The sequence below is a fragment of the Camelus ferus genome, chromosome 12 (genome assembly GCF_009834535.1).
Source record: "Camelus ferus isolate YT-003-E chromosome 12, BCGSAC_Cfer_1.0, whole genome shotgun sequence".
Classification (NCBI taxonomy): domain Eukaryota; kingdom Metazoa; phylum Chordata; class Mammalia; order Artiodactyla; family Camelidae; genus Camelus; species Camelus ferus.
Window position 1 is genome coordinate 40,844,869 of NC_045707.1, and position 13,202 is coordinate 40,858,070.

General features: G+C 33.7%; 1 protein-coding gene across 4 annotated transcripts in view; it reads left to right on the forward strand.

Annotated features, from left to right (window-relative positions):
• WASHC3 (WASH complex subunit 3) overlaps positions 1 to 13,202 on the forward strand; it is a 44,029-nt gene that overhangs the window by 12,553 nt on the left and 18,274 nt on the right. For 2 of the 4 annotated variants that reach the window (XM_032493498.1, XM_006186047.2), the window contains exon 5: positions 2,761 to 2,871. The exons of 1 other annotated variant lie outside the window; for it this stretch is intronic. In XM_032493498.1, coding sequence (XP_032349389.1) covers positions 2,761 to 2,871 — 111 coding nt within the window. The remainder of the gene's footprint in view (positions 1 to 2,760; positions 2,872 to 13,202) is intronic. One more of the 4 variants, XM_014560374.2, reaches the window with a different exon arrangement.

Here is a 13,202-nt window from a genome sequence, read left to right on the forward strand (position 1 = left end):
TAACATCCATTTAATTGATATAACAAATTCCATTGGCCACTGGAATATATATAATATACAAGAAGAAATCCAGATGTTTTAGAGGAGTTTAACTTTAAAAGCTTCCTTTAAGTATAGACCATCCTTTTTCTAAAAAATGTAAAAAAATAAAAAATATTAAATGTTTCCATTCTACCTAGTAGTCATTCTTTGGTATACTAGCTGACATATATTTCTTCAAATTTTTTAAATGGTATCTGTCTAACATTTGTATTAATTTTTCCAGGTGTTATTATGCATGCCATCTATAGTATGTGTTTTAAAACTTACGCAGTTGTGTTGGTCTTGACTATTTAAGGTGTCAAAAATTGATTACAAGTAATCACAGCTAAATTATCTGTATTCCACATGACCTGATATTGTGGCAGTTTTATTTAAAAATTGTGTATTAATTCATTTGGAGGATTTATTAAGTGATGATGGCTTCCTGAGTGTAAAAATTGTGGCAGGAGTGTGTGGGGAACTCTTGACTGAGGAAGGATGTGTGGGAATTCTGACTGAAGGAGGTTGTCAGGAAACTGAAGGAGAATGTGAGGAAACTGAGTGAGGAGGCTGGGAGGAAATTTTGACTGAAGGAGGGTATGAGAGAACTCTGAGGGAGGGAGGATGGGAGGGAAATCTGAGGAGGGTGGGAGGAACTCTGAGTAAAGGAGAGTGGGAGGACCTCTGAGTGAAGGAGGTTGTGAGGGAACTCTCAGTGAGGAGGGTTGGGGGTAACTGAGTGAAGGAGGGTGAGGGGGAATTCTGAGTGAAGGAAGGTGGGGGGAACTCTGAGTGAAGGAGGGTGTGAAGGAACTGTGAATGAGGATGCTGAGAGTGAATGCTGAGTGAAGGAGGTGGGGTGGAATTCTGAGTAAAGGAAGGTAGAAGAAACTGAGGAGGGTGGGAGGGAACTCTGATGAAAGGTGTGAGGAACTATTGAGTGAAGGAGGGTGTAAGGGAACTCTGAGAAGAAAACATTGTGGTAAAGATGTATTGATTAGTTTATAGAATAACTGTTCAGCCTGTTCTTAATATTCAAATCAACTTTTATTTTTCTACATTGTTATTAATTGGTACATTTTATGTAAAATATTTTGACATATACTTAAGTATTGGTTAACGTAGAATTTCCATAATCATATACTTTTTTAAAAAATCATCCATTCATTGCTACCTCTAATTTCTGTATGAGTCAAAGACCCAAAGATTGCATTCTGATTTTTCTGCAACTTTAATTTCATAACTCAGATATTATCATAACTCACAGTAGAACATCCAGTTGTGCAGATTGAGATTAATTTGAGGATAAAATGAAGGACAGTTGAGAGATATGAGAGAGGATTAAATGGATCATTCAAATAGCAAAGGTGTAAGACCTGATATAATTAAACCTTGTTGAGGTCTTGTTTTTTCGGCCGAAGTTAAAGGCTGAGTCTTGAAATCATTGGTCTTATACGTAATCATCATTTGCTCCATTGTGGTATTATATGAGTTTATTGTCCATAATTTGTTTTTAATATACTTGGGTCTTGTTTGAAATGTTTATTTAATTAAATGTTTTGGACTTTTTGTGGTTATGTATTTTATAGATGAACATATATATATATATGTATCTACTCACTTTTGGATGCTGAACAGTGTCTGTCATATAACAGGAGTAACCTAAAGAATTTTTGAATGCTTCATTTGCTTCAGAGTTTATGACAGGTTTAATTTATATTTGAATTATCTGAGGAAAAACGTTAATGTATAATTCATATTTTAAAAACTATGACTACCTTAGAAGATGTTTCTTTATTTATCTACATATCAGCATAGGTATATAGACATAAAATTTATTCATTAGGGAACTTCCTCGGAATGCTAATATACAGATAACAAGTAAGAATTTACAAAATAAACACTCTTGAGTGTTCAGATTGATAAGAGAAATCAAGACTATATATAGACAGTCCTTGCTTTGCACTTAAGTGAAGACAGGGTTCCAATATGGACAAGTTTCAGTTAACACAGTGCCATGCCACATGAGAACTGCTTATACGATAGAAGCATTTTTATCTAAAATGCTTTCCCCAGTGTTAAGTGAAAAACCATTCCCCAGTATTAAGTATTTAATATTTATAATCTTAACCACTCTGGGGAATGTTAATAGTTTCATCAGTAGCTGAAATATACAAAACTCGATAATTGTATCTGAGAAACGGGCTTCTCTTCCACACAGTCTCCAGGCATTTTCTTTAAAGACACTGAAATAATCATATCCACTTAGAACAAAATTATTCAAAATATAAATGAAGAATTTAATTGTGTAGGTGATGCAGATACCTAGAAAATCAATTTATTGTCTGCTAGAGTTGAACAATTGACAAATCAAATCTTTATTATTTTTATTAAACATTTTATTAAAATAATAGGTCCATCAATAATTCGTGTTTTATATCAGCACTCAAGGGACAAGTAAAGCAGAATTCTGATTTTTTTAATGATATGACTATATTTGCATTTTTAAGGAACAATATAGTATTGATATCAAGTATAACTTCCTCTGTAATCATATTTAAGTATTTATAAATATTTGGGAACATATATCCCATAATTAAATTATTGGTATTTAAATTTAGAACTATGATTTTCTGATATTGATTGCTTTAGAATTATAAAAAGAACCATCCCTTTTAAGTAACATGATGGACCCCTTTTGTGAATTGTCTGAAGATTTATACGCAATACTCTCTACAGCAGAACAGTTTACAAGACTCTGGACCACAGGAAAGTGAAGTAACACCAGAAAATATCTTAACTGTAGCCAAGGATCCAAGATATGCCAGATATCTCAAAATGGTTCAAGTGGTAAGCTAATTTGGTCTGTCTTCTCTGTCTAGCAGCCTCATTTGAAATTCTTAATCTTGGAGGTTTCATTGCTATTTTTTTCAATTTGAGAAAACTGCTAAACCAAATGACCAAGTTTTCTACTCTCTTACTTCTTTCCTCTGTTTAATTACTGCCCTGATAAAAAGTAAGCAGAAGTCAAATCTTTCTAATTAAAATGATCTTGCCCTTTAAATTAACATAGTTTAATATGTATTTATGTACATTTTTTGTTTTACATAAGGTAATCTTTGCAAATCTTGGATATATCAGCTAGAGGAATGAAAGTGAACTATTCACAGTAAATCGTATGGTTTTAGGTTAATTCTCAATACAGTAGTACAAATAGTGGGGTTTTTTTGTGTACTTTTTTTCTAAATTTCACCTTTCAGTGATTCATAAGAAAGAGCATTAGTCTCTTGGCCGTGTAAGGTAATGCTTTTACTATTATGACTTCTGAATTTTTATTTTACCTAAGAAATCACTGCATGGTATGATGCAAAAAAATATAACAAAACATTTGCTGTTGTCTCTAACAGCAGAAATTAATCTCTTTTCATTCCTATAGAAAGTCCTCTTACAATGACTGAAGGAGCTAGCTGTCCATTTTTCAGTTAATCAAAAAATTAATGCTTTTGTAAAATTCTATTATCAGGCAAAAGAAGTACTAATATTAAAGAAAAACAGTTTTGCTGTTCTTGGCATTATTTATCACCAAAATAATTTAAAAACAAATTCTGTATGACAACCAGAAAAAGTAGATTGGCTCATTTGAAAGCTATGGTGGTGACAATGGGGAGGAAAAAGTACATTCATTCACTTTTTCTAGCTGTCAGAAGTAGATTTGTCACTTTCAGAATTCTTCATTGGCAGTCAAAACTCTGGGCTTTAGGCTTTAGAAGGAAAAATAAAACAGACTTTGGGATGAAATATATGAAGTTTTTTTTAATTCATAAAAATAAAGTATAGCTGGTTTGAGTGTGAACATGATAAATGAATTTTTAAAGCTAGAACACAGGAAAGCTTAAGCTAAGCATAAAATACGGACTTTGACTCTTTCGAAGAAAAGAGGTAAAGTTTCAGAGTGATTCTGAAAGACTGTTTATTTAGTTTCTTTTTGCCTAATCTATATAAAATATGAAATAGGAAAATCTACTTGATACCTATAATACTGAAATATTTGATAAAAGACCACATCTTAGGATAATTGTTATGTTGTTGATACATTGCCTCTGATTTTACAAGAACTTCAGAAACTCTCATTTTCCTTTTCAGTATAAATCTACTGTCCATTTATTCCACAAATATTTATTAAACACTTACTTAAAGGTACTATATTAGGTATTGTGTAGATTTATTTAGGCAGCTAAGGTTCCCAGATACCACTTGAAGTTTCTAATTTTATTATTAGTTACTTAGACAAACTTCATTGCGTTTCAGAATCATATATGTTTGTGTGTGTATGTGTGTGTGTGTATATATATATATTCATTCTTCTAATCACATGACTTACCATCTCACTAGGAGTAAAAGCCAAAGTCCTTCACAGGCCCATGAGGTCCTAAACAGTTGAGCTCCCTCATTACCTTTCTGATCTCGTATCTTCACTTACTCTCCTTCAGCTTTACTGGCCTCTTTGATATTCTTTGAATAAATATATGGACAGTCACCTATCTCAGGGCCTCTGTGTCAGCTATTACCTGAAACACTTTTCCCAAATTTCTTTGTGGTTTGCTCCCTCACCTCTTTCAAATCTTTACTGAAATATTACCTTCTTTCTGGCCCCATTCCTTTTACTCCTTCCCTACTGTATTTCATATAACCTTCCAATTATATGAAAAATGCTGTGTATTTTGCGTATATTGTTTGCGTGTCTCCTCCTACTAGAATATAAACTCCACGAGGGTAGGGAATTTTTTGTTTGCTGCTCTGTTTCGAGTTCCTTGCATAACACCTGGCACATAGTATTTACCTATGAATGAAAATGCTTGTATTTTTCTCAATGCCATTTTAATTTTTGATAGATTTGGTGATAGATTTCTTTTTTACACTAGCTCAGTGTTTTTCAGAGTGAGAAACTATCAAAATACAACTTTCTGGTTCCCATTCTAAATCAGTCTCTGGAGTTGGGACTTGAAGCTAGAGCATATGTGTTTTGAAAGAAGTTCTTCTTATTAAGAGCAGTTTAAAAATATTTTACACTATATTGTAACATCATTCAAATAATTTTTATTTTAAAACATGTAAGAAATAATGAATTGTCTTTTTATTTTTTGGACTATCTAATTCTATAGCAGTACCACTTAGCTTTAGCCCATCATTTTGCTTGGTGAGCAGGTTTTTAATTCTGCCTCAGAATTTCTGTTTTTATCCCAGTTTCCCTGATTTCAGTCCTTTGCCTCCCTTCTGCCTTCAGTACGAGTGTTTCTAATTTCTAAACATTTCCAGGGTTCTGGAAGTACTGCTTCTTTGTGTATTCTCCTCTTTGGGCACATGAACTTGGCCTTTTTTTTTTTTTTTTTTTTTTTTTGCTGTGCTAAGTCATTTTATCTTCTTTTAATTTCCATATATTGTGGTTCATAGATGCCTCTTAGTCATTAAAATTGGAGTTTGTGTTCAATTTCTTTTTGCCTTATTGTTTAGGGGTAATAATTTTCACAGAGAAAGTGGGACCAGCATCTTTGCTTTGAAATTATAAGTTCATCCAAGTTAAATTTAATTTTATCGTTTAGTTCATTGTGCCAACCTGTATCCCAGAATCTTATTACCCAACTTTTGTTTCCTACTGCTCCCTGTCCTACATTTCATTCTTCAGACAAAACCACAAAACTTTCTCAATATAAGCTCCATGCTTTTCCACCTCTGTATCTAGATTCCCCCTTCTCTTGATCACTGTATGTCCAAATTTTACTCATCTGACATGTTTCTATGAACACTTTCACTAAATTCAAATTCTAAATCCACCGGCACATAAAGCTAGAAGTAATATCTCCCTTCATTTGTCTGTCCAACCACTTTATATTTTTATCACGTATCTTGTTCTATAACTAAATATTTTTATCTCTCCTGCTGAAAAGGAAATCATGAGAGGAAGAACTGTATCTTGATTGCTGATTGTATTTACTTTAACACTTTGCCCATAAAGGTGCTCAATCAATATTTGTTGAATGTACTATTTCATCCTACATATATATAAACTCTTCTTTCCCAGCTTTGTGTCACCTGGAAATGTATAAATGTGCTTCTATTTCAAGTTACCGATTTTAAATATTTTGTAGAACCAAACCCAGAATAGACCAACTAGAAGTCTCCCTCAAGATTGACATGAACCTGCCAATCATTATTCTTTGGGTTATAGTTATTAAGCCATCTATAAATCCACCATTTCTTCTGTTTTCTAAAAATATCATGAGTGACTGTCAAAATATCCAACCACAGATGTAGCTACATGTTTGACAATGCCCAAGATTGTCTTTATTGGTATGGTCACTAATAGAGTTCCTGTCACTTCTGCATCATCGTTCAGTTTTGGCTTTTTGTTTAAACTTAAGTATGAAATAGTTAAATCGATTTCCCTCATTGCTTCCCTTATTTTATTGGAGCATGAAATTTTCAACAGAGTAACCTAGGAATTTATCAAATGCTCAGATTTAAACAAAGTTAAGCTTCCATTACATACAAATAGGTAATGTCCCTCACCCATCATGACTGTCTTATCCTTGTGTTTGTTTGCAACATGTTTTAGGAAAGCTTGACCTAACCTAGCATCTGGTCAGGTGGCCAAAACATATGTTCCTTCTGATAATACAACTGTTACCTTCTTTTAGCCTCACTTAGGGGTTCCTGTATCCCACGTGCAAGAATTTCCATGTATCTGTATATGTATTGGTTCAAAGTTATCTTCTGCCTTCCATTGTAAGACATTCCTTTCAAATGCCAGTTCCCATTAATGAATTCCTTCCCACTAAATATAAACAACCACTGAGATTTACTTAATTTAAAATTTCAGGTTTGCTCTGTATAAATGCACACACACTTTTTGTAGGCTATTGGATTTATAGTCTGTTTGTTTTTATTTCTTCTCTTAATAATTACCTGATAGTTCTTCCCCTCTGTTTTTCTCCCCTATGATATTATTCTTATAGTCTTGCAGTTTTAATTGAGGAAGTTTTTTATCTTTTGATTTCAGTTTAAAGGCCCTTGATCATACCTATTGGTCTTGCTAAGCGTAATCTTTTGGTTCTTCTTAACTACTTAACACTTTCTCAGGAGTCCTAAGTCATTCTAGTGTCATGAGTCATCATGTGAAATATTGATACAGCAGCATCTACATAGCTAGTTGTGTCTCCGATATCTGTATTTTTATAAAACTGTAACTAAAGAACAAATGACAGTTCCTTCTTGCTTTAGAAAATGCCTCACAGAAGTAGAGAAGAGTCATTAGAGACCATTACAATCTGTATCATTGAACCCTTCAGGTTTTGTCATTGACATGGGAATAATCTAGATAGCTTTATATCTCTGTTCTCGAGGATAGTAAATTGCCTTCATATTTTCTGTGCTAGTCTTCTAAGCAGTTGTTTATTCTGCCAGGGTGATTCAGTTCCTTGAGTGTGACTGAGGGTTCAGAGAGATATACGTAGAAAGAAGAACATATTTGATATAAAGAATTCTATCGGGTAATTCTATGGAGTAGCGTCATTAGACATTGTCTTATCAATACTAGAAAGTGCTTCACTTTCCCAACAAGATTGTGGATTAAAATGACCGATTTTTCTCAGCCCCAGATGGTGATGGGTTTCTCTTGCTTACCCACTAGTAAAAATGTAGTTTTAGTTATTAATGTAGAGAAAGACCATATCAGCATAGTTCATCAGATGAGTTCTACTTTGTCTATTGGTATGATCTCAAGTAGTTTATCTTCTACCATACACATTACTACGTGTTATCAAAGATGAATTTTAGAAACCTACATTCTGGAATTTAGAGAATTGTTTGTATTAACAAAAGGAAAGATAACATGGGCTCCAAAACAACTGTCTTTCTGAAAAAAAAAATCACTATATACCAACAGTATAAAAATCTACTCTAAGGTCCCCAAAATAACTATTTCTATACCCTCAGAAAGGAATTAACAGTACCACAAGTTCTCTCCCTTGCTAAGGACAGCAGTAGGATTTCTTTTATTTTAAATTGCCTTTACATTTTTGTCATTTAAAAATATGAATTGCTGCTCCATAAGCAGAGTCTTATATGCGTAATTCCACGTGTGCTGAGTTTCTTACCTTTTTCCAAAGTGTGATATTCTTCCACTCAGCATCTTAATACTTACTAGGCCCTCAACCCTCTTGAAATCTTTTCTCTTGCTCCTTCCCCTTCCTGAATTATTGTTAGAATCATTTCATTCTCTCTAATAAGACAAAGAGTAGACAAATGTTTCTCAAGCCCTTTCTGCTTCTCCACTTGTATAAAAGCTTGAATTTGCTGACCGTCCATGTAGTGATCAGTCACTTCAGATGCGAAGACACAGAAAGTCCTACAAGTTACAGAAATAGACTTTTTTTTTTTTTTAATTAAATTTCAGGCTTTCTGGATGTCAGGTGAACTAAATCTTTTGGCTTTCTTCCTAAGCTGCCATGAAAACTTCGTCTTCCTGTGTCCTAGATATTTCCTGAAATATACTGCTTTTATATTTGCCTTGCTTCACTTGTCACATACCTGTAGATCTGTATTAGAGCCTAGGTAATTTAAACTGCTTAATTAATATAAACTCCTTTAAACAGAAGCCAACAAAATCTTTTAAGTGTCACAAATACCAGTGCACAGAGAAATAAACATACCTTGCTTTTTGGTCTTCATACCTTTTTCTGTCACTCCTGAGTAACTACCTTCTGTGAGATACAAGAATGATTACAGTTCCAGGAAGTAGTTATTTCTCTATTAGACAATTTGAATGCCTCTGAGTACACCCAGATCTTTACTCTCTATTTCTGGGATGCAACATGGTATAGTTTCTTAGCTTTGTCAGGGAATTCTGTGTGACCATATTCAGGTCATATCTCCTATCAAGGCCTCAGTTCCCTCATACATAAAATGAGATCTAAAGTTCTCTCTAGATTTATGATCTATTTATTGATCCTTAAATTTGGATCTCATTATTGATGAATGTTTCTGAAACACCTGCTGGCATCTTCCGATTTTTTTTTTTAAGCTAGTTTTTCATACGGTTTTTTCAATGAATAATTCTGTTGTGTTCCAGATGTGGCAGATAATTGATTCTGATATAACGTTTGTTGTCATAATTGTGTAGCACAAATCTTTACTAAATTACATACTGCTTTTATAACTTAACTGGAATTCTGTGCATAGATCACTTTTCCAACAATTCTCCCATTTTTACTGGCAGAGCTTGGTAAATCCTTTGCCAGTAATAAATCGTGCATTGGGAAAGTCCGACTTCCACATTAAGATGTTAATGACTTGTATTTTTTGAAATCATATTTGCCAAAACAGTCTCTTCAAACACAGACTTTTTTAAAGCTCTGTTTTCTTTGGCTGGCTTAAAATGTGAATTGAATAATCTTGGTTCTGGTGGTTCTGATGCATCTGTTGCCAGCAGTAGATGTTGGCCTGGGGAAATATGACTTCCATTACCTAAGGTGAAGAATCTCCAACTGATTATTAAGGGTGTCCATCAAGAAATTACACACCTTGGATCTGGGGAAACTAATCAAGCATGAAATAGAGTGCTCTTTAGATAAGGTGTAGCTTTTGTAAGAGTAATTAGGCTTTAAAACCTTATTTGGGATGTGACCCTCGTGTGACTTTCCATGGTCTAGAGAATTCCAGGTTAGGTTCCTCTTCACTGATTGGCAATGTAGTCAAAAGGAGGAGCTGCTAGTTTATATATAGTCAAAGTTGTGGAAAACACTGGTACAGATTTAGCTTAATGCCTATATTCTATTTCATTTTTTAATTTTTTTAACTCTGTAGGTATTATAGTTTGTGTTCTGTTTCCTTTATAATCATTTAAGTTTATTAATCAGTATCAAGGTCAGTATTTTTTGACTACATGAAGGTTTAGAGGCAGACAATTTTCTCTGGTTTTTCAGCATCACACTGTTCATTGAAGATAAAAGCTGCATTACTGTGATTGATTTACCATACATATGAATGTAGATAAAGGAAGATACAGGTGAACATATTTGTCTGTTTAATTAATTGCATAATGTAACCAACTTTGAAAGTTGAAAAGGGAAAATATTTTATCCTTTCCATCAACTAAATGATCAGTCAATTCCATTTCACTACAACTAAAAGAAACAAAGCTTAGCGCAATAGTAGACTACATGGGTAGTAACTTTGAGTTGGGAAAATGGAACTCAAGTGACCACAGTTATCCTTCTTCCTCTCCATTCTATCTTGAATCAAATGCAAGGATTGGATAGATATTTCCCCTAAGGCAGAAAGCCATAATGGCTGCCAACTGGGAGCCCCTGAGGTAACAGCCTGTGCTTTGCCATAGGTTTTCTGGAAAACCTAGAAATAGGTAACTTTCTTGTTGTATCTTTGCAAAACAAGAAGAAAAAAACTACCAATTACTTATTCTCTTCTAAAGTCAATGAATAACCTCTAAGGAAGCCACGTGTAAAGAATTATTATGTCAGTTTTCCAGATTATGATTTCTTAATATTTTGGCTGACTTTTGAATCCTTCCCAAGTTGCCTTGAAGTCAATTGTTAGGGAGCACAGAACCAGTAATTCTATGCACACATTTAAGATTGATAAGTATTGTTTTTAAATAATGTGCTTGCCCTTATGTTTATTCCTTGCTATTTTATTTTTCTTATATATTTGTGTTAGAGAGCAGTAAACAGTAATATTGCTAAATTCAGGTTTTAAATTTCTAGCTTTTCCTGATGTATTTATTTCCCTGATTTGTTTTCCTTAGAACTCTTGAGGGGAAAACATATAGTGGGCAGAAACTACAAGTTATATGATTGTCATTATCCATTTGGTAATATTTTTTAACATTTTTTATTGATCTATAATCATTTTACAATGTTATGTCAAATTCCAGTGTAGAGCACAATTTTTCAGTATACATGAACATATATATATTCATTGTCACATTTTTTTCTCTGTGAGCTACCATAAGATCTTGTGTATATTTCCCTGTGCTATAACAGTATAATCTTGTTTATCTATTCTACAATTTTGAAATCCCAGTCTATACCTTCCCACCCCCCGCCCCCTTGGCAACCACAAGTTTGTATTCTATGTCTATGAGTCTATTTCTGTTTTGTATTTATGCTTTGTTTGTTTTTATTTGTTTGTTTGTTTTTAGATTCCACATATGAGCAATCTCATATGGTATTTTTCTTTCTCTTTCTGGCTTACTTCACTTGGAATGACATTCTCCAGGAACATTCATGTTGCTGCAAATGGCATTATGTTGTCAGTTTTTATGGCTGAATAGTATTCCATTGTATAAATATACCACTTCTTCTTTATCCAGTCATCTGTTGATGGACATTTAGGCTGTTTCCATGTCTTGGCTATTGTAAATTGTGCTGCTATGAGCATTGGGGTGCAGCACTTTCCTTGATTCTTATCTATTATTCATATATTCTTCCCTAATACCACTTTTGCCATAATCATACAGCTCTATATATTTTAATACTTGCATATTTTTTTATTATAGCTATCATTGTGTGGGATTCAATTGCCATGAAAGTATTGATTTGAATACTTTGTTTATAGGAATTAGTTATTTAACCGTAACTATTTATTTTATTTTATTTTATTAGATTATAGTCAGTTTACAATGTTGTGTCAATTTCCAGTGTAGAACACAATTTTTCAGTTATACATGAACATACTATATATTCATTGTCTCATACTTTTTCACCGTGAGCTGCCACAAGATCTTGTATACGTTCCCCTGTGCTATACTGTATAATCTTATCTATTCTATATATGCCTGTCAGTATCTACAGATTTCGAATTCCCAGTCTGTCCCTTCCCACCCCCCGCCCCCTTGGCAACCAGATGTTTGTATTCTGTATCTATGAGTCTGTTTCTGTTTTGTATTTATGGGTTTTTTTGGGGGGGTTTTTTTGTTTTTTTTTTTTAGATTCCACATATGGGTGACCTCGTGGTATTTTTCTATCTCTTTCTGGCTTACTTCACTTAGAATGACATTCTCCAGGGGCATCCATGTTGCTGCAAATGGCATTATGTTGTTTTTTATGGCTGGATAGTATTCCATTGTATAAATATACCACATCTTTTTTTTTTTAACATTTTTTATTGATTTATAATCATTTTACAATGTTATGTCAAATTCCAGTATAGAGCACAATTTTTCAGCTATACATGAACATATATATATTCATTGTCACATTTTTTTTCTGTGAGCTACCATAAGATCTTGTGTTTATTTCCCTGTGCTATACAGTATAATCTTGTTTATCTATTCTACAATTCTGAAATCCCATCTCTCCCTTCCCACCCCCTGCCCCCTTGGCAACCACAAGTTTGTATTCTATGTCTATGAGTCTATTTCTGTTTTGTATTTATGCTTTGTTTTTTTTTGTTTTTGTTTTTGTTTTTTAGATTCCACATATGAGCGATCTCATATGGTATTTTGCTTTCTCTTTCTGGCTTACTTCACTTAGAATGACATTCTCCAGGAGCATCCATGTTGCTGCAAATGGCATTATGTTGTCGGTTTTTATGGCTGAATAGTATTCCATTGTATAAATATACCACTTCTTTATCCAGTCATCTGTCGATGAACATTTAGGCTGTTTCCATGCCTTGGCTATTGTAAATAGTGCTGCTATGAACATTGGGGTGCAGATGTCTTTTTGAAGTAGGGTTCCTTCTGGATATATGCCCAGGAGCAGGATTCCTGGGTCATATGGTAAGTCTATTTCTAGTCTTTTGAGGAATCTCCATACTGTTTTCCGCAGTGGCTGCACCAAACTGCATTCCCACCAGCAGTGAACGAGGGTTCCCTTTACTCCACAGCCTCTCCAGCATTTCTTAAAAATGTTCTCCTAGTGCAGTCTACCCAAGCAATAGAAACAAAAGCAAGAATGAACAAATGGGACCTAATTAAACTTATAAGCTTCTACACCCACAGCAAAGAAAACCATCAGTAAAACAAAACGACAACCTATGGAATGGGAGAAAATTTTTGCAAATGATGAAACCGACAAAAGGCTTGATCTCCAGAATGTATAAGCAGCTCATACAATATAATAAGAAAAAACAACCCAGTCCAAAAAAGAGCAGAAGACCTAAAC